This window comes from Hemiscyllium ocellatum, chromosome 2, assembly GCF_020745735.1.
Source record: "Hemiscyllium ocellatum isolate sHemOce1 chromosome 2, sHemOce1.pat.X.cur, whole genome shotgun sequence".
NCBI lineage: Eukaryota > Metazoa > Chordata > Chondrichthyes > Orectolobiformes > Hemiscylliidae > Hemiscyllium > Hemiscyllium ocellatum.
In genome coordinates this window covers 125,209,616-125,232,744 of record NC_083402.1, presented here as the reverse complement: position 1 = coordinate 125,232,744, position 23,129 = coordinate 125,209,616, and the positions used below count along the sequence as shown (strand labels likewise).

The following is a 23,129-nucleotide window of genomic DNA, read 5'->3' as shown; positions in this document are numbered from 1 at the left end:
TGCAGCTGTACAAAGCTCTGGTGCGGCCACACTTGGAGTATTGTGTACAGTTCTGGTCACCACATTATAAGAAGGATGTGGAAGCTTTGGAAAGGCTGCAGAGGAGATTTGCTAGGATGTTGCCTGGTATGGAAGGAATCAACTAGGAGAAAGTGAGGACTGCAGATGTTGGAGATCAGAGCTGAAAAATGTGTTGCTGGAAAAGCGCAGCAGGTCAGACAGCAACCAAGGAGCAGGAGAATCGACGTTTTGGGCATAAGCCCTTCTTCAGGAATGAGGAGGGTGTGCCAAGCAGGCTAAGAACAAAGGTAGGGAGGAGGGACTTGGGGGAGGGGCATTGGGAATGTGATAGGTGGAACGAGGTTAAGGTGAGGGTGATAGGCTGGAGAGGGGGTGGGGGCGGAGAGGTCAGGAAGAAGATTGCAGGTCAAGAAAGCGGTGCTGAGTCCGAGGGTTGGGACTGAGATAAGGTGGGGGAGGGGAAATGAGGAAGCTGGAGAAATCTGCATTCATCCCTTGTGGTTGGAGGGTTCCTCGGCGGAAGATGAGACGCTCTTCCTCCAGGAGTCATGTTGCCATGGTCTGGCAATGGAGGCGGCCAAGGACCTGCATGTCCTTGGCAGAGTGGGAGGGGGAAGTTAAAGTGTTGTGCCACAGGGCGGTTGGGTTGGTTGGTGCGGGTGTGCCAGAGGTGTTCTCTGAAACGTTCCGCAAGTAGGCGGCCTGTCTCCCCAATGTAGAGGAGGCCACATCGAGTGCAGTGGATGCAGTAAATGATGTGTGTGGAGGTGTAGGTGAATTTTTGACGGATATGGAAGGATCCCAAAAGTGGCCTCAGCAACCTTAAAATGACATCCCAATTCCTATACTCAATGGTCTGAGTTTTGAAGGCAAGCGTGCTAAACACCTTTTTAACTGCACTGTCTAGCACACCTCAGCCCATTGGCTCAATTGATTAAGATCACTCTGTAATCTTATATAATCTTTTTCACTGTCAACCATACAACCAAGCTTGTTGTCATCCACAAACTTACTAACCATTCCTCCGAAATTCTCATCTAAATCATTTATATAAATGACAAACAACAATGGAGCCTGTACCTATCCCTGCTTGGCTTCTCAGGAGTTACAGTGTGCATTTTCTGAGTGGCTGTTTACTTAATTTCATTTAAATTACCTCATTTAAATGGAGACTTTCTGAAGGCTCCTCCATGAATTGCCCTATGCATTCTTCAACTTCCTAGGCAATTCTTTTGGAGTCTATGATGATGGGATTCCACAGAGTACCCATGCAAAATTTCACTCAAAACTTTAACTCTGATACTCCACAGATACTGCCAAACCCTTCTAAGCTTTTCCAGTAATTGCTGCTTTTGTTTGATTTACAGCATTCAGTTATTTTGTCAAAAAATTCCCATATATGCTGGAATAACGACTCTTTGACCATCTAAAAATCTGGGCAACACATTTTGCACACACCATCCAATAAACTGTTATAAAGTACAATGAGTTGCTTGATGCAAAAAAAAAGTGCCCCAGTAAGATCAAGTGGCTAGAGAAACAGCAAAAAAATACAATATTCATGCAGATAAACAAATAATATTCAGGTGGGATTTTGAAACCAAGGATTGCATAACTCAGCTGGCATTTTACTGACCCATTTTGTTTTGTTTGAGTATATTACAAAGCACTGGAGATTACAAATACTGTGCAATTATTCTGTTTTTATTGTTTCAAAAGTTATAAAATAATTTATGGTTCACAAGTAAAGAGTATTTGTTTTAATAATTTCCCCATTTGTTACAAGAATATCCTCTAGTCAAGATGCAGAAAGTTGGAATGCTCAACTTCCTAAAATTAATATTCCAGCCATAAAAATCCTGCATTTCCCAACAATACACAGAAGTGTTTCTTTCATATACTACACAGAAAGCCATCAACAGAAAGGCTGGTGCAGAATCTTGCTTATGATACATTAAGTTCACCAATTACGATCTCACCAGTCCATCCTCGATCATCAGGAAAATGATTTGATTTGGTATTGTCACACGTACCTAGGTATAGCAAAACGTTTTGTTTTGCGTGCAGTACCGGCAGATCATAACATACAAAGATCATAGGGTGATCAAACAGAGTGAGGAATACAACTTTACAGCTGCAAAGAAGGAGGTTTAAAAGTGCAGAATGATTATAAGAAATATGAGAATGAAGTTGGCTGTAGAGAGCTTGTAAAGAGTCACCTTATGTTGACGTCATCTTGAATCCTGGGTGATAGCAGGAGTCATCAATAGAGCTTTCAAGCAGTACCCGCTAGTAATAACCTGCTCAGTGTTGCCCAGTTTGGGGTTTGCTAGGGCCACTAAACCCCTGACCACATTTCAGCTTTGGTTCAAACACAGCCAAAAAAAAAAGATGAATTCCAGAAGTGAAGTGAGCCTGACAGCCCTTGACAGCAAAGCCAGGCTTGACACTGTGGCATAACGGATCCTGAACAAAACTGGAATCTGTTGGAATTAAGGAGCAAACTCTCTGGAGGCTGGAGTCACACCTGAAACATTGCTATTTGGTTATGGTTGTTGGGAAGTCAGTCACCTCAGCTCCTGGACATTTCTGCAGGAGGTCCTCTGCATAATGTTCTAGGTCCAACCATCTTCATTTGCTTCATCAATGACCTCTACTCCATTGTAAGAGGTAAGGATGCTCGCTGATGATTATACAATGGGGTCAGCACCATTTCTTCCTGCTCAGATAGGTATGGCGGTCTATGTTCAAATGTAACAAGACCTGGACAATATCCAGGCTTGGGCTAACAAATGGTAGGTAACATTTTTGCCACATAAATGCCAGACAAAGACATCACCAGTAAGGCATTCTAGCCACCAGCCCTTGACATTCAATGGTGTTGCCATCACCAAATACCCCACTAACACCCTGAGCAGAAAATCAACTAGACTCGTCAGATAAACACTGATCTGGCTATAACAGCAGGTCAGAGGCTAGGAATACTGCAGTAAGTAACTCAGCTCCTGACAATCTGAAGTCTGATCATCAAGTCAGGAACGTGATGGAAAACATCCTACTTGCTTGGATTATTGCAGCTCCAACAACACTCAAGAAGCTTGATATGGGGGAGGCAATGGCCGAGTGGTATTATCACTAGACTATTAATCCAGAAACTGAGTTAATATTCTGGAGACCTGGGTTCAAATCCCACCATAGCAGATGATGGAATTTGAATTCAGTCAAGAATCTGGAATTAAGAGTCTAGTGATGACCATGAAACCATTGTTGAGTGTCAGAAAAACCCATCTGGTTCACTAATGCCTTTGAGGAAAGGAAACTGCCATTCTTACCTGATCTGGCCTGCATGTGATTCTAGACCCACAACAAAGTTGGTTCTTAACTGGATAATTAGGAATGGACAATAATTGCTGGCATAGCTAGACACACCCACAGCCAGTGAATGAATTTTTTAAAATGCAGGACAAAGCAGCCCACTTGTTTGTCACCACATCCACAAGCATCCACTTCCTCCACCATTGATGCTCTGTAGCAGCAGCATGTATTATCCACAAGAAGTACGGCAGATATTCACCAAATATCCTTGGACAGCACCTTCCAATCCTACTTCCCTCTAGAAGAATAACGGCAGCATAAACATGGAAATACCACCATCTGCAATTTTCCCTCTAAGCCACTCACAATCCTGACTTAGAAATATTTCCTTCAGTGTCTCTGGGTCAAAATCCTGAATCCCTCCCTAACACCACTGAGAGTCTGTCTGCAGCACAGGGACTGCAATGGTGGAAGAAGCAGCTCATCTTCCCAAAGCAACTAGGGACAGGTAGTAAATGCTGGTCAGCCAGAGACACTCATTAGAGATTTTAAAAAACTTGTACGATACTAGTAAATTTAAACACTGAGGACACAATGCAGTATAAAGTATATTATAAACAAAAGCATAAGTTGCTGGAAAAGCTCAGCATATCTAGCAGCATCTGTGAAGAAAAATCAGAGTTAATATTTCAGGTCAGATGACTCTTCCTCAGAACCGGACCCAAACATTAATTCTGACTTCTCTTGACAGATGCTGCCAGACATGCTGAGCTTTTAAAGCAACTGCTATTTTGGTTTCTGATTTACAGATTCGGTAATTCTTTCAGTTTTCACATACTATTTCATGCTGTTTTATCACATTGAATTGCTGTGGATGACGATAGAGCATTACAATTCACTTTTATACAAATATACTTAACATTTAATAAAACTGGAGTCTATTATTTAGTCTTTTTACAATTTTACTTCACCGGGTTTATTTGTAGTAGAGATGAACTTTGATCTCTTTGCTTGAGGTAATATTGTTTTTTTCCAGACTAATTTCCAACTCCCAGGTCATTTAGAAATAACATGCAGAGTCCTGTCATTTGTTGCTAAATCATGGCAGTCCAGGACCCAGAAACATATTGCAGGAAGAGACACAAACAAGTAACTAGGAACTGTTTGCTGAGAAGAGCGATCAGTTTAAATTTTCTAATTTCATGAACAGGTTGTATTTGCACAGTCATAGTCTGCAATAGACACTCATCAATTACTGGTGTGGCAAGAGAATGTGGACACTCCACAAAGATCTCTCAACAGAGAGACTCAGTGTTCCAAAAATGCATGTGGTGAAAATCACTGTGGAAAAGGGTTCCCCAATATGTCTGCTGTTTACTTATGGCTGAATTCAATTTGCCTCAGGAAAGCAGCAGGGATACAGTCGACCATATTGCAAATTGTTATCAATCTGTTTCTTGAGGTTTAGTTAAAAAAAAAGTGGGAGGTAAGAGGGTTAGGCCCACTTTTTCTAGATACACTTACCCGGCTTGTGTGTTCGAGAAGAGCTACAATACTAGCTTCAAGTTGAGCCTTTCGCTCCAACTCTTGGTTTTTGATTTCTTCATAGGTATCTAGGAATACTTGAAAAACAGATAATGCCAAAATAATCATTTTCTATACATTTACCATTTTGATCACAGTATGCCTTTATTTTAAGGAAGATGTAACTTCAAATGCTCGCATCATGCCAAAATTGCCAAAAGTCACATTAATTGATAAATTAATCTTGTGCGTAAAAAAAGTCTTCTAAATCTGATTTTCTGAAGGGGTCTTGCTGCACCAAAGTTAGGCTTTGATACAGCGTATAAAACCCAATGAAGAGGCAAACCACCAAAGTGCTTACCAGCAAATGAAATATTTCTACAAGCTAGACAATTTGCACAAAGCAAAATTCATAAACAGGAATCAGATTAATATGTTTTATTCATGTTGCGTGAGGGATAAATGTCAATCAGGAAACATTGTTTTTTTACTGCAAAATGTGCTATGAGATCTTTTACATCACTTTCAAGAAAGGGTAAGGGCTTCAAATTTAATGTCACTGCCAACCATGCAACAGCCCTAGTGTCAAAGTGCCCATCGAGATTACATGCTGAAATCTCTGAATTGGGAATATTTGACTGAGTAGCAAATGCTATTACTAAATAATGATGCTGAGGGTTTGATTTGATTTCCAGAGTTCCCAATTTAAAATGGAAAAATTGATGAACTTGACAAGAAATGTATGTAGATCTGGAGAATACAGTTTTCTTTACCTTGCACAGTTATTTGTCAATTTTGGCTAGGTATGAAGGAGCAGTAATAGCATTATGTAGCCAACTGTGGCACCTATACTTTCAATGACAGATAACGTTTAGCTCCAATTAATCACCAATTATTTGGAGGAACTAGCTGCAGTAAGACCTCTGGCACTTTAGCAAAGAAAACCAAATTCAGACCTATTAGGGTGAATGACCTTCTGTGTTGTGTTTTTATCCCCATACAGTCAGATAACATTTAAAATGAAATGTGAACTTTCAGTAAATGAATGAATAGCATGGTGCAACAAGTATTCATGTTTAAGATGCTGCCTGTCACAAATGACTAAAAGCATTACATAAAGATTATTTTTGTCGGCAACTCTTTCTACATTTATATTGATCACACTCTGCTAACTTACACAATTGACTGCCCTCTTTTTTGTTTCTTTCTTGGAATGTGGGTGCCATTGGAAAGCTTGGAACATTTTGCTAATTTCCAATTGCCCTCGAGAAGGCAATTCTTGAATTGCTGCAGTCCATGAGGCATAAATATACCTGTGCTGTCAGGGAATTCCAATGGTGATATATTTAAAAATCAGGATGGGGTGCAGCTTGGAACAGAACTTTGAGGTGGTGGTGGTCCATGTGTCTGCTGCCCTTGATCTCCAAATGGCAGACGTCAAGGTTTGAAAAGTGCTGTTGAAGGGGACTGTGTGATTTGTTGCATTTTGTATGTAGTACACACTACAACCATTGCACAATGGTGAATAAATGAATGCTAAAAATGGTGGTGGGTGGGGTGCCAATCAAGCAGCTGCTCTATCCTGGATCTGTCAAGCTCCTTGAGTATTATTAGTGCTGCATTCATCCAGGCAGGTGCTTATGACTTGACTTCAGCCTGTAGGTGGTTGTCAAGTTTTGGGAAGTTAGCAATGACTTTTGTTTGCAGAATTCCCAGCATCTGACTTATTATTGCAGCTACAGTATTTATTTGGTTGGTTAGGTTCACTATCTAGTGAATGACAACTCCCAGAATGTTGATCGTGAGAAATTTGTTGACCGCAATGCTACTGACTCTTCATGGGAAATACTTAAGCTTTTATTATTGCAGATGGTTCATAGCCTGTTACCTATGTGTTACATATGTTATTTGTCACTTATCAGCTCAAGCTTGAACACCGTCCAAGTCTGGCTGCATGTGGATGTGGATTGAGTCAGAGGAATTGCGAATGGTACAGAAAATTGTACAATTATCAACATCTCCACTTCTGACCTGACAACAGATGGAAAGTTATCAATGAAACAACTGAAGATGGTTACATATAGCTGATCATCCAACTCAGTGCCCCGTTCACACTTTCTCCCCAAACCTTTTAATCCTTTTAGGTCCAAAAACAGTATCTAATTATTCTTGAAAACATTCAATGCTTTGGACTCAACTGTCTTCTGTGGTTGTGAATTCTGCAGGCTTACCATTCTCTGGGTGAAGAAAGTTCTCCTGAATTCAGCCCTAAATAGCCTACTCCATATCCTTGAACAGTTACTCTGGCTCTGGACTCTACGATAATTGGGAACCTTCTTGTGTTTACACTGTCTACACTTGTTAAAATTTTATTGGTTTCTGAGAGATTGCCCTTCAGTCTTGTCAACTTATAGAATATAGTACTAACCAATGCAATCTCTCTTCATATGTCAGTCATGCTGTCCCAAAAATCAGTCTGGTAAACCTCTGTTGCTTTCCACTCATAACCAGAACATCCTTCTTCAGATAAGGAGGTCAAAACTGCACACACTATTCCAGGTGTCATCTTACCAAGGCCCTCTACAATGGCAACAAGATATCTCCTCTCCTATTCTCACATTTCTCACTGTAAAGGCCAACCTTCTTCATTTGCCTTCTTCAGTGCTTGCTGCACCTGCATGCTTACTTTTGTGGTCTAGGTACAAAGACAACTAGGTCTTGTTGTACCTCCTGCTTTCCCAATCTATCACCCTTCAGATTATAATCTGCCTTCCTGTTTTTGCGACAGAAGTGGATAACCTCACATTTTGGTTGGGTTTAGGACACTATCCTGAAGAGTTCCTGTAATAATATGCCGGACTTTTTCTCTCTCTTTCTCTGTTTTCTGCTCAAAAACCTGGAGCTGACAAGTTCATTTACAGATTGCACAACTGCCCTACATTTTCAGGGTAGGACCACATCTTGCTCAGCAGGTCTCCTGACGTGGCCAGATACAGAAATTGGAAAAACTCAGCAGGTCTGGGTGCATCTGTGGAAAGAAATCAGAGTTAATGGTTTGGGGCCCGTGACCATTCTTCAGAACTGTAATGGTGCCAGACCTGCTGGGATTTTCTAGCAATTTCTGTTTTTTTGTTTGATTTCCAACATCCATCTTTCGGTTTCTTATTCAGACAGAGTTTGGAATATTCATATTGCTCCTTTCATTTTAATCTAAATTTAAAGACAATACAAAATGTACACAAATGTCAAATTCCAACAATTATAACTATTCTATTATTCTATAGGAACAATGCTATCTTGAAGTCTTCACAATGGCATGAGGAAACAAATTTTCTGTCACCATAAAAAAATCCTTTTTTAAAGCAAATTGCAGCTCTTAAAGAATTTATTGGATTTTGTGATTCCTGGAATAATGTGCTAAATCAGTTGGGCAAGTGTTCTAGTATATGTAATACATTCAATATTGAAAGCAGAACTTATGTCACAAAAACTTAAAATGTCCAGCCTTTGGTCTACAGCCGCATCTCACTCTTAGTTTTTTGGTTGTGTAAAATCTGAGCTCTATTCAGAAGTCAAAATCATTCTTTGTATAAAATGGATCTTGCAGGATACAAGATCAACAGAAATGGTCAAAAAAGTTTACAAATTAACAGTTCCTTCTAAAGTCACTCAACATTTCTTACAGATGCATAAATGAGACCTGAGAATTCACAACATGAGCATTTTTACAGGAACCTATTGTCTGACAACACTGCAACATAAATCCTACTTCCCTGGTTTCTAGCACAGCTTGGGGAATAAAATAAAAACAAGATTGACCGATGCAGTAATTTTTAAATCTTTTGTGTACAAAATATCTTGTACTTTAAGAGCAGGGTGCGGTCTGTGAAAGGAAATGTTCAGCTGATTTGATTTTACTACTGACATTAAATTTTTGCACATTTAACACATAAATCAAAAATGCCAGTGTTCTGAAATACAGCAGCCAAGAATTTTGTTTAAATTGCGCATGCTATTACAGTTTATAAAAATCGTAATAATGATATAAAATTTGCAACATTTTGTGGCTCAATTGGTAGCATTCTTGCTCTAAGTAAGAAGCTTGAGAATTCAAGACCCATGCTAGAATTTGAACAGAACAATTTGGGCTAGCATTGTATTGTGGTATTGGGGGAGTGCTGTACTGTAAGAGAAGCTGTCTTTTAGATAAGATGTTAAACCAATACTATTTGCCGTCTCAGGTAAATGTAAAAATCCCCTGGCACGTTTGAAGGAGGAGTGAGCAACTAGCACCATTTATTCATTATCTATTCCTCAAAAAACATTATTAAAACAGATTACCCAGTCATTGTCATGTTGCAGTTCATGGGAGTTTGTTATGCGCAAATGGGCTGTCAAATTTCCTTCAGTACTATAGAAACTATATATCAGAAATATTTCCCTGGCTGTAAAGCATGGTGGGATGTCTAATGATCATAAATGTAAGGCTTTACTAAAATAGACAAAGTATGCTTGACTTGTTCTTTGAACCACCTCACTACCTAATGCAACTGTAAGAGCTGACTTAGGAGCCTCCATGAGGTTCAAGGAGAAAGCTCTCTATCAGGATCTCAGACCAACTTGGGATGATCAACAGATGGAGCCTCGCTCATGTCACTCATACCCTATGAACAAAAGAATCAGTTTGTGAGGAACCTCCAGCAAACACTAATCCAAATCCATGGAACCCCCATTCTGACTTCTGAAAGTCAAAGGCATTGAGCTATTCAGTACTACCACTGCAGAGAATGTTGTACTTTTATTGAATTACATTAACAGAAATTATTTCAATTAGGCAGAAAATCACAGTAAATAAATCTAATGGTCTCACTGATGCTCAAGGGGGCCTTATGACTTTCATATAAATTAATGCTTTGGAAAAGGTTAATGTTAATGTCGCATTAGCTGGAGAGTGGAAAAAGACGTTCATACAAGTTCACAATTATGGCTATTCATTCCATCACCTGCATACTGAAGAACGCTCAGGTGCTGGAAATGTTCTGCTATACCTTCTGCCATCTGGACGGAGCAGCAGGCTGACCAAGAGCAGGGTCAGTCCCTCATGGGTGAGAGGGAGTGTGAGAAACCATTGAGAGAGCTGGGGCCCATTGGAAAGACTTCAGTGGAAGGAACCTTCTTCTGGCCCAGTCCCAGTGACAAGGTGGTTTCTAACAGCCCAGAATAGAGGTATAGGCCTGACAGGACGGTCAACTGGTGTAGTGGTTTTGTCCAGGAGGGGTGGTCCCGGCCTGGAGTGGCGTACTTGTCCCAGTATGGAGGTCTCATTCTGTCATACAGGTCTTCCTCAGTGGCTTCTGGGTATTCCAGCAGCCTGTTGTGAAGGTCTAGTCTTGGTGAGGAGGTTTCATCCTTGCTTCGGGGGGTGGTTTTCTGGTCTTCCAAAGGCGCAGCATGGAGTTCTAGTCTTGGTGTGGAGGACTTGGCTCGGCGTGGCAGTCTTGACCCAGCTCTGCGTGTCACTTTCAGCCTGGCTTTCCAGCATACCCTGAACCCAGAAGTCGTTCATTGAACTCTGATGAACTTTTGCTTCTTTTCTCTTCTTATTTATGGCTTCTGTCATTAATTTAGGTGCCATGGTATGGCGACTTATGAAACTTTTCACTTCTTTTTGTAAAAATACATGTGAAAATAAACTATTCTATTCTAAATCACGACCCCATAAATGTGGAATAGCTACAATACAGTTGATCAAAAATTAAGATACTTATCACAGATAAAATTTGTTCAATTGTTGAGGAAATGGGAATATTCACAATAGTGCCTTCAATACCTAGCCAAATAAAATAATCAATTAGCAAGTATATAAAGGCGTAAAACAGAGCATCAGAATGCACATTTCACAGATTGCATATGAACGTCAGAAAATCAGAATGATACATCATAACCTTTTTTTTCAAACCAGTTGCACTTTCAGAGGTCTGATACAGCATGTTTGAAACTTAACAGTGACAATTTACATGTGGTCATAATGAAGCACAGTTGAGGAAAACTAGTCCAGATAAGCATAAACTCACCATCCATTGTTTCTTCTCTTTTCTTTAGCTCTTTATACTTCTGATTCCTTTCACCTAAAAAAAAAAGCACAATTACAGGTTTCTTCATGATTCAATATGATATATAAATTTCTTACAGTGTCATTCAGCCATTTGTGGTTTTGGCCTTTTACAATAATTTAAATTTCAGTAAGATATAGTGTTCCCTTACTGCTGAGAGGTTAAAATAACGGGATTCTCCACTTAACCAATGTGCATCATCAGCACGTGCACCTGCTCAAAGTGGTTCACTTGCCTTCTCAAGGACCACTAACGATGAGCAGTAAATGCTGATTTTGAGGGATGGGTTCTGGAAGTTTATAAAGGAGATTTTGTAATCTGTGAGCATCTGCTAGTGGCAGCACACCAAATTATAGTGGCCACTCCTTGGCGATAGAAAAGGCATCGCATGCCCAGAATCATGCACTGCACTGTTTCAACTCAACAAAATAAGTGACAGCCATTTTCTGGTTCATTTCTCAGGGAAATGCCAGACCAAACAGGATCAACCTGTTTGCTTTAAAATTTAAACAAAATCTGACTGTTAACTGGCATTAAGTGGTGCATTCTCCATGGCTATGCATCTACCAATCAAGTCCACTTGCCATCAGCACTCTGCTCTTATACTGCATAAATGTTGGTTTGTTTCCCTTGAAGTCACAATCTTGTGAAACGTTCTCATGATGAAAACTTTTAACAAAGTATGTCTTTCTTCAGCAATACTCAGATTAAGGCTAAACAGAACCTTAGAGGCAGGTGAAATTGCATAAGTTTGAATACATTGCTTTTTCTTCATGTTGTAAGCAGAATAAGGCAGTCTCCAAGTTGTGAATGAGCCCCATTCTAGATTCCATTCACATGAAGATTCAGATGCAAGTCAGAACACAATGCAGGACAATGTAAAGCATCCATTTATAAGTACAGGAAATGTTCGTATGCTGGATCTTTAAAATTACACCTCTGCTCAGGATCACTTGGAAAATAAAAAATTTGTAAGTAGGACACTCTACAATTAAGTATTCAAAGGAAACCTGAGAAGAAACTCACTTCTGTGCATCAGTTTTTCTCTAGTGCCAAATAACAAGTTCCACATTTTCAAATGAGTATGGCATAGTGTCCAAAATAATACAACAAATCCCTGAGAAGGGGCAAAGGACTACCTACCAAAGTACTCTGTGCACTTCCTTTGTATAACACCAGGCCTAAAGTTATTTGGAATCTCTAGCTATATAGTGTCACTTTGACTAAAACAAATGCACACACGTTTGGAGAAGGTGCTGCATCATCTATCATCATTCCTGAAAGGAGAAAACGCCTTGGTCAAGATTATGAAGGCTCAGTTTTTTTATTTCCCAGTACTTGCTTTTGTACTCACAGCTGAGTATTGGCATTGATGAGCAAACCTAATCTCTAACTCTTTATACCCAATAACCTGCATAATTTTCATGACTAGAATTTCATCATGATAACCCACTCTAGTGATTGGAATGAAGTAGGCCAGGTGGATCTTGTTGAGTATGAGTCCACTGATTGGGGTTTAACCTTGGCCGAACAGGGAGTCCTGGCTGATAGATATAAACAGAAGTCTCAAAGAGTCTCCTCACTCTTGCGACTGGCGCTGAGCTAGCTGGTCAGAGTCCACATATTTGTAAAGAAAGGGTGTCTTGATGATGGGATACCGGCCTCTGTGGAGTTATTTTACCCACATTCTGGAAAACGCATGGGATGCATACCATATTCTCTAGCAACTTGTGAAGATTCAAATTAGTGCACCAAAACAATGTAGAGCTGTTAAACTACTTGTTTAGATTTATTTAAGGCAGTAATATACAGAAACAATAAAAAATTTACAAAAGTTAGAAGTACAATATCAGAGTAGATTAACTGATTTTTGTTTGAAATAATCTATCTGCATGCAAACAAATAACCAGTTAAATTTGTAAAGAATCTTTAACTCAGAAAGTGCAGTAACAGAAATGCAATCAAACCTTAATGGATACTGAACCAAAAAGAAAACTAGCTTGAACAAAGAGATGGTGGAGTGAGGTGGGAGAGGCAGAAAAGTTAACAATTTAGGGCTTAAAAGAGTTGAATTATAACCAAAGATGGATTGTAAGGATGGAGAGATACAAAAGTGGTCAGAGAATTAAACAGTTTCAGGAGTGGGATTAATAGGACTGGAGGAGATTACAAATAATGCTGAGTTTAATGGCCTTTCTTACTTGTGAAACAGAAGTATGCCAACCAATTTAAGAAAAAACTACTAGTTTGTGAACACGGACAAACAGTCACTGCAGTATTTTGGAAACACAGAGTTTATATGGGGACCTAAGGGTTAAATAAATTCTCTCTTCAATGCATTGCCACATACTCAGGTTTGGTTTTATGCTAATTTGTTATTACTTCACCCAGTGACCACTTTACGTAAGAGAAAGACTCAACGAGTGCCAATGATTTTTTTCCACCTGGGTGGTCTCTCAGTTGAGACTGAACCTACCTCCATTTGAGGTCAACACATGCACACTTTCTAATGGAAACTGCTGGATCACAATCAGATTTCAGAATTTATAATGATTTTTTTTCCCTTCTTAGCCCAGAAAAACAAGAAACAATTGTAATTTTCTCCTATGTTCTGCACTGAGATCAATTATCTAAGCACACACTAAGGATCAAATATGGGCCTTCCTTATTTTTTTCAGCTCCAAACTTTAATAGGTGGTGCATTTTTTTAAATGAACTAGGAGAGAAAGTATCAAAGAGTCAGGATACATTGACTTCCTACAGTGTAAAGGATGAGAAAAGGAGAAATGTTATCTGACCCCTAAATTGTGATTATACACAGAACAAAAGTCTGAAGAGGAATAACTCAGAATAGAACTTATAGAAAATAAAAACTCAGCATTCTTTTTTTGAAACTTTGGTTGTTCTTCAAGCTATTCATAAGTCCAAGGTATATTCAGCTTAGTGATTTCTTATGTTACTTGTAAATTTACAAAAAAATGTACTTTCAAGGTAGCTTTGTTGGCTCACAAGTACTGAGTGGAGTGTAAAGCCAGAGGAGAAAGTTAATCCTTACCCTCTGAGATGTTTCCAATTATTAAGCCAGTGGACAAATAGGAGAAAGAGAAATGGAGAAAAGTGAAAAGAAACAAAGCTGCGAACTGGAAATCTTGAGTATTTACATAGCTGGATCACAGATAAGTTATTTATGAAGTAAAAAGATTTGACAAAAAGAATTTTGTATCGCCCTATACAAAAGAAAAAAATAAGTGGTCAACACTGTTTTTCAACAAAAGTTAGCACCCTCATCTAATTATAGATTATGGGATTACACCAAAACCTGAATATGCAATCTTGCCTGAAACACCAGTGCAGTACTGAGGGCATTTTGCAGCTCACCCACAAATCAATGACCTCATGTGCTTCTTGGAATCTATAAGATCCTGTGGCAACTGACCTCCCAGCTCCTTAATGTCTGTCCACCACCTCAAGGCATAAGTCAGGAATGTGACGGAATACTGTCCATTTGGGAGACAAATGGCTCAACCATCTAGGACAGAAAGGCTCATTTGAATTGACACCCACATCTACATCTACCACTACTACAAATGTGCCCTTGATAACACCTTTCAAACTAGTAGCCTACACTAACTTAAAGGACAAGGATAATAGACATGCTGGAACTCCATCATGTACAAGTTATACTTTAAACTACACACCTTCCTAATTTGGAACTATAATCATGTCTTCACTATTGCAGGTCAAAATCCTGGAATGTCATCCCTGGCAACGTTGGCATCAACAATACTTGTGGAAAATTGCCCAGGTACATCCTGTTCACAAAAATGAGACTAATCACAGAAGGGGTATGGTACAGGAGGCCATTCAGCCCATCATGTTTGTACCAGGTCTCCAGATATGCACCATGACTTAGCCTTATTCTCTTCGCTTTTCATCAATCCTTACACATTGTTACTGTTTAAATAATCCTCTAATTCCCTCTTGAATGCTTCAATTGAACCTGACACAGCTACACTTCCAGACAGTGCATCCCAGACTAAACCAATCTTTGTGTGAAAATGTTCATTTCATGTCACATTCAACTCAGCTAATTACTTCCCTGTTAGTCTACTCATAACCATTAAATGGGGTGGGATTATCAACAGTGCTATCAAACAATATCTATAAAGGAATAACATGCTCACTGACACTCAGTTTGGGTTCTGCTAGGGCCATTCAGCTTCTGAATTAGTTATAGTCTTAATCCAAACATGGACAAAACAACTGAACTCCAGAAATGAGAGTTGGATTTTGAGCTAGATTTATTATTTTCACAGGTATCGAGATATAGTGAAAAATTGTGTTTTGTCAAGGTTTCAGAAAATTTAGAGTTCAAGTTGAGGTTCTGAGTGGAGGTTTGCTCACTGAGCTGGAAGGTTCATTACCAGATGTTTCATCACCATACGAGGTAACGTCTTCAGTGGGTCTCCGGGCAATGCACTGCTGATAATTCCTGCTTTCCATTTATATATTTGGGTTTTTTTGGGTTGGTGATGTCATTTCCTATTCTTTTTCTCAGAGGGTGGTAGATAGGGTCTAACTCAATGTGCTTATTGATAAAGTTCCAATTGGAATGCCAAGCTTCTGGGAATTCTCATGCAGTTCTCTTGTTTGGCTTGTCCTCGGATTGATGTGTTGTCCCATAGAAGTGGTACCCTTCCTTATCTGTATGTAAGGATACAAATACGAAACATCTGGAAATGAACCTTCCAGCTCAGCGAGCAAACCTGCATCCATGGTGTTTTATGTAAGTGCATCAGGGTAGCAGAACAGAGTGCAGAATATAGTATTACAGCCACAATAAAGGTGCAGAGAGAGATCAACGTTAACACTTGAGAAGTCTGGATGTAGGTTTGCTCGCTGAGTTGGAAGGTTCATTTGCAGACATTTCATCACCATATTAGGTACATCCTCACTGGGCCTTCAGACGAAGCACTGCTTATAATTCTTGCTTTCTACTTATATGTCTGGGTTTCTTTGGGTTGGTGATGTCATTTCCTGTCCTTTTTCTCAGGGGGTGGTAGATGGGGTGAAACTCGATGTGTTTGTTGATAGAGTTCCTGTTGGAATGCCAAGCTTCTAGGAATTCTTGTGCATGTCTCTGTTTGGCTTGTCCTAGGATGGGTGTGTTGTCCCAGTCGAAGTCGTGTCCTTCCTTATCTGTATGTAAGGATAATAGTGAGAGAGGGTCATGTCGTTTTGTGGGCTAGTTGATGTTCATGTATCCTGATGGCTAGTTTTCTGCCTGATTGTCCGATGTAATGTTTGTTACAGTTCTTGTAAATGACATTCGTTTTACTTGTCTGTATAGGGTCTTTCAAGTTCATTAGCTGCTGTTTTAGTGTGTTGGTGGGTTTGTGGGCTACCATGATGCTAAGGAGTCTGAGTAGTCTGGCAGTCATTTCCGAGATGTCTTTGATGTAGGGGTTTCTGGACGTCTTTTGTCTGCTTGTTTGTGTTTGTTGCTCAGAAATTGGTGGACCGTGTTCATTGGGTACCCATTCTTTTTGAATACACTGTATAAGTGATTTTCCTCGGATCTTTGTAGTTCCTCTGTGCTGCAGTGTGTATTGACTCATTGAAATAATGTTCTGATCCAGCTTCGTTTGTGGATGTTGGGATGATTGCTTCTGCAGTTCAATATTTGTTCTGTATGTGTTGCTTTCCTATAGATGTTGGTTTGAAGTTTCCCATTGGCTGTTCGATCTACTGTGACATCTAGATGTGACATCTAGACTGTGACATCCCAACATCCACAAACAAGCAGACAAAACACGTCCAGAAACCCTAGCCACTCTCCCCTACATCAAAGGCATCTCGGAAATGACTGCCAGACTACTCAGACCCCTTGGTATCATGATAGCCCACAAACCCATCAACACATTAAAACAGCAGCTAATGAACTTGAAAGACCCTGTACAGACAACAAGTAAAACTAATGTCATTTACAAAATACCATGCAAGAACCTTAACAAACACTACATTGGACAAATAGGCAGAAAACTAGCCACAGGGTACATAAACATCAACTAGCCACAAAATGACATGATCCTCTCTCACTAGTATCCTTATATACAAATAAGGATGGACACGACTTCGACGGGGACAACACATCCATCCAAGGACAAGCCAAACAAGAGAAATGCACGAGAATTCCTAGAAGTATGGCATTCCAACAGGAACTCTATCAACAAACACATTGAGTTAGACCCCATCTACCACCCCCTGAGAAAAAGGAACAGGAAATGACATTACCACAGGAAATGACATCACCGATCCAAAGAAACCCAGAAATAGAAAGCAGGAATTATCAGCAGTGTTTTGCCCAGAGGCCCACTGAAGATGTTACCTAGTATGGTGACAAAACGTCTGGAAATGAACCTTCCATCTCAGCGAGCAAACCTACATCCAGAACCTCAACCTGAGCTACAAATCTTCTCAAAATTTGAGAGGTGTGTTAATGCATAGAAAATGCTGTTCTTTAAGAGGTTTGTATGTGTATTTAAATTTAGGATGGGAAGGGCTTTTGATTATGTTGGTTGCTTTCCCAAGGCAGTGGGGAGTATAGATGGAGTCAATGGGTGGAAGGCTAGTTTGTGATGGACTAGATTGTATTCATGACTCACTGTAGTTTCTTATGGTCTTAGGAAGAACAGTTGCCATTCCATGTTGTGATGCATCCGTATAGGGTGCTTTATGTGATGCATCTATAATAGTTAATGTATTTTGTGGACATGCTGATTTTCCTTAGCCTCTTGAGGAAGTAAAAGCATCATTGTGCTTTCTTGACTGTTGCGTTAACGTTAGAGTGACATCTAGACAGCATTTAACCAATTATGGAATCAAGGAACATTAGCAAAACTGGAGTCAGTAGATATAAGGGGAAAAATTCTGTTAGCTGGAGTCATATCCTGCAGAAAAGAAGGTGGCTGGTTGTTTTTGAATATCAATCAACATAATCCAAGATCATCTCTGCAGATATCTCTGAATTCTTAGCCCAACCATCTTCAGTTACTTCATAAATGACACTTTCCTCCATCATGAGGTCATAAATTCAAGAAAGGTGTAGACATAGTTCTTAGGAATAAAGGGATCAAAAGATATGAGGAGAAAGTGCTAACATGGTACTGAGCTGGATGATCAGCAAGGATCAAACTGAATGGTGCAGGAGGGCCATCTCAACTAAGTAATAAAGTTTACTTAGTTACTTAGCCTTTTGTTATTTGTGATTCCTTGCTGTGCATATAATAGGCTACCAAGTTCTACAGCATTGATGATTCTTAAACAAAATAATTAGCTTTGGAGTCTTCAGGTTGTGAAAGATGTTTTTCAAATGCATACTTTTTAGGTTCTCTCTCCAAGTGATTGTGAAATATTGCATTTCCTGTAGTTGTTTATAGCTCATCTAACTCCTGCCTGCTTATCATATTCAAGCTGAGCCTTCAATTGCCACATTGCCTTGTTCTGCTACAAAGGTCAGTCAGCCCAGCCCCTTAAGCCTATGCGCCATTTAAATAGATGATGGCTATTTTGCATCTCATCCCTACTTAACCTACTATTCTTATTAAATCACTACAACGCCAATTCTGCCAGGGGCAGAGACAAAAAATCAAGCAGACTGGTGCTTCTCCTGGTCTACGCACTTGGCCCTAACCATCAATTCAAGCACTGTGAGCCTGTTTAGAGCATTGGGCTCTGGCTATTGTGCTCAGATAAACCACCCTGTCCCATGCACTGCTATTAACATCAATAATTTGCTAATCTTTGTGAAAAAGTAAAATTCTGCTTTTTCAACATGCGTTGGTTCCACATCCCTTGATAGCAATAACTAAAAAACAATTAATGTAAGTCATGAGAAGAAGGAAATTGAAGAAGTGAAACAATAAGCACTTCACATTTGCAAAAGGACAGGAATGGTGCTCCTTTGACAACTCATTAAAAGTACAAGTATATTTATTTAAAAACACACATTAGGAAATTATGATAAAAACATCAAGTTTAATGATTTGACCAGAATGGTAAGATCAACACATCTTAAAACACTCAGTGGGAAGTCAACCTTTGGCAACTCTCCCATATAATTCTGCAGTGTTTGCTTAGAACAATTAGCAGCAGCTACATATTTAAAACATATTTTCTTCATTTACGACTGTGGACCACATTTCATCTGCAATGATTTATAACCATGCATTTATTAAGATTATTTCTATCCCTTGCCAGGACTTTTAAATCGCAGTGAAACTTAGTTCTATTATAATGCTGGTTCCTTCCTTCAGCATAAGGAATTACTGCAAATCAGTCATGTAAAACTCGTGAAAACTAAATGGAACTTATATGAATCAAATAGCTTGCCCCTCTTCACTAAACAACACAGGTCTGCTTTAGATTTTAAGGTTTGAGTTTTTCTCTAGTGGTTGAGCTATTCTTTTGCCTGTCAGACTGTAGCCAAGGCCCATGTCCTTGGGGTGAGGTCAACTGCAAGCTGCACAAGTTCTCAATAGGATCTAGACTTTGCACAAGAAACCTGCTCTCACTAAGGTGAAATGTACGACATATAACACCAAAGTGGGATGGAATCACAAAATAGTGATCGTGTAGAAGGAGGCCATTCAGCCCATCATGTCTGCATCAACTCTCTGAATGAACACTATGATTTAAAGTCATTCTCTTGCTTTTCCTCTATAAAACTGCATATCATTTCCACTCAAATAATTATCCAACAATCTCTTCAATGTCTCCCACTGAACCTGCGCCCACCAATCTCCCAGGCAGTGCTTTACCCAGATCCTAACTACTCAGAGTGAAATTCCTTTCCTCACATTGTATTTGATCTTTTGCAAATTACTTTAAACTGGTCCCTCTTATTCTTCATCCTTTGTGAGAACAGTTTCTCCCCATCTAGCCCATCCAGACCTCATAGTTTTGAAACCTTCCAACAAATCTCATCTTCACCTTCCTTCCAAAGAAAGCAGTTCTAACTTCACCAATTAATCATCATCCACGGAAGCATTCTTATAAACCTCTTCTGCAATCTCTCCAAAGTACATTCTGAAAGCATAATGCTGAGAACTATACTTAATATACCAATCGAGGTCTAACTAATGTCTTACAAATTTTCAACATAACCTCCTTATTGTGCATTCTATGCCCTTTCAATAAATCCTAGAATACGGACTACTTAATTAACTGTACTGCTTACATATCTGGCTACCTTTAATGTCTTATGCACATATATACACTACAGAATCATTATAGTGCAGGATGAGGCCATTCAGCCTATGCAGTCAACCTTAGTTTCTCTGTTCTTGCATACAATTAAAGTAGCAGTCTTCATTTTATTCTGTGTCTCCACATTCTTTCTACCAAAACCTATGACCTCACATTTCTTGCATTGACTTTTATTTGCCACCTATCTGTCCTCTTGGTACTGATGGACTTCATCCTTTAGCAGACAGAATCGAATAATGGGAATGTCACTGGAGTTGAAAATCTTGGCTAACGCTTGGAGGCACCTGGGTTCAAATCCTACACTGCCAGTTGGTGGAATTTAAAACTGGCATTGAACAGGGATGGTGGCCAGGTGTCGAAACGAAAATTTTTGGGGTAGCACGGTGACTCAATGGTTAGCACTGCTGCCTCACAGCGCCAGGAACCTGGGTTCGATTCCCACCTCAGACGACTATCTGTGTGGAGTTTACACATTCTCCCTGTGTTTCGTGGGTTTCCTCCGGGTACTCCAGCTTCTTCCCACAATCCAAAAATGTGCAGGTCAGGTGAATTGGCCATGCTAAACTGCCCACCGTGTTAGGTGCATTAGTCAGGAGTAAATATGGAGAATGGATCTGGGTGGATTACTCAGTGGAGCGTTGGTGGTGTGGACTTATTGGGCCGAAGGGCCTGTTTCCATACTGTAGGGAATCTAATCAAATCCTAGGGTCTTAAAAGAGATTGCTAATGAGGTACCAGACATGTTAGTGTTAATTTTCCCAAAAGTTGCTAGCTTTTGAAAAGGTTCCACCAGACTGGAAGTAGCAAAGTATAGTTGCAAATATAACTTTGCCATTTAGAAAACAGAAGACTGTAGGCCTGTTAGCTTGATGTCTTTTGAGGAGGCGTTAGAATCCATCATTGAGGAGCTATAACCGGGCACTTGGTAAAACTCAAGGCAATTTTGAAGAGTCAGTTTGTGTTTTGTTTAACAGATTAGTTGGAGCTCTTTAAAGGGATAATATGCGCTGTAGATAAAGGACAGCCTGATGTATTGTGTTGAGATTTCCAGAAGGCATGTTACAAAGTTCCACATAAAATGTTATTGCGCAATATAACAGCTCACGGTGTAGAAACTAACATTTTAACATGGACAGAAGATTGGTTGGCTGGCAGAAAACAGTGACAATGCAGAAATGGGTTTTCTTCAGATTGGCTGGATATGATAACTGGGGCCCCACAGATGTCTGTACTGAGACTTTAGGTTATATCAATGAGTTAGATAAGGCGACCAAAACCCCTGTTGATACAAATACATGGAAAATCGTGTATAAACATAACATATGATACAAAACCATAGTGAGTTGGCAAAAAATCTGGCAGAGGGAGTATAATGTGGGGAAATGTGAAGCTGTTCACTGCAGCAGGATTAATTAAAGAAAGAAGATGACTTAAATGGAGAACAACTGCAGAATTCCAAAGATGGACTTTGGTGTTGCACTAGGAAAAAGTGAGGACTGCAAGAGAAAGTGGGATCAGAGATTAAAAATGTGTTGCTGCACCGCCTTCTTGATTTGCAATCTTCTTTCTGACCTCTCCGCCCCCACCCCCTCTCTGGCCTATCACCCTCAACTTAACATCCTTCCACCTATCGCATTCCCAATGCCCCTCCCCCAAGTCCCTCCTCCCTACCTTTTATCTTAGCCTGCTTGGCACACCCTCCTCATTCCTGAAGGAGGGCTTATGCCCGAAACGTCGATTTTCCTTCTCCTTTTTGCTGCCTGACCTGCTGTGCTTTTCCAGCAACACATTTTTTAAGCTCGGTGCTGCACTGTATAAATCACAAAACTAGCATGCAGATACAGCAAATGATTCAGATGGCTAAAGGAATGATACCATTTATTATGGGAGGAACTGAACATCAAAGGAAGGAAGATAGGCTTTAAATATACAAGGTATTGATAAGACCAGATCTCAAATGTTGTGTGCAATTTAGGTCTCTTTCATTAAGAAGGAATATAAATGCAGTGAAGGTGGATGAAGAGGTTTGCTATATTAACACCTAGACTATGTGGCTGAAATTATGATGAAAGGTTGGACTCGCTGGACTTGTTTTCACTGGAATGTAGAAGAGCGAAGGATAATTTGATTGAACAGTTTGAATGGTCTTGACAAGGTTGACATATAAAAAAAGTTTATTTTTGTGGGTGAGTTCAAAATCGCACCTTTTAGATCCTTTTAGAACAAAGACAAGGAGACTTTTTTGTTTCCTCAGAGGGTGTTTAGCTTTTAACTCTACTTCAACATGTGGTTGAGAATGTAGGATTATTGGAAAATTTTAAGATGGTGTTATAGATAGATTCTTATTAGTAAAGGAACTAAAGGTTATCAAAAGTAGATTGAAAAGTGGAATCTGAAACACAGACATCTCTTTTTGAGTAGTAGAGCAGGCTTGAAAGACCTACTTTTTATGCATGCCTATCAAGTTGTCAATATTATTCTGCAGTTGTACACTGCCTTCTTATAGTTTACAATGCTTTCTTGTCTTGTATCATCTGTGAACTCTGAAACTGTCTTTGCTGCACCAAATTTAACATTTTTGACACATTCGAAAAAGTAAGGGTCACAATACTGATCCCCTCAGGAACTCTATTACAAACATTCTTCCAACTCAAAAAATATTCATTAACCATTAATTTGTTCCCCATCACTTAGCCAATTTTATATTCATATATAATGTCGTTTTTTTTTTATTCCAAGAGCTTTAACTTGGTTTGGAGGTCAGTTGCGTGATACTAAATCAAGCATCATTTAGAAGTCAGGGCAAGTGTCTAAGAAAATTGTTCATGGCTCACAACAAAGAAATGTCCCAGAAGGAGGAGGAGGATTATAGGAAGGGGATAAGCCAAC

General features: G+C 39.6%; 1 protein-coding gene across 1 annotated transcript in view; it reads right to left on the bottom strand.

The window, feature by feature from the left end:
* Window positions 1–23,129, bottom strand: part of ift74 (intraflagellar transport 74) — a 116,518-nt gene that overhangs the window by 28,124 nt on the left and 65,265 nt on the right. Inside the window, exons 13-14 of the mRNA XM_060846200.1 lie at window positions 10,935–10,988; window positions 4,861–4,958 (exon numbers count right to left, since the gene is read on the bottom strand). Coding sequence (XP_060702183.1) covers window positions 4,861–4,958; window positions 10,935–10,988 — 152 coding nt within the window. The remainder of the gene's footprint in view (window positions 1–4,860; window positions 4,959–10,934; window positions 10,989–23,129) is intronic.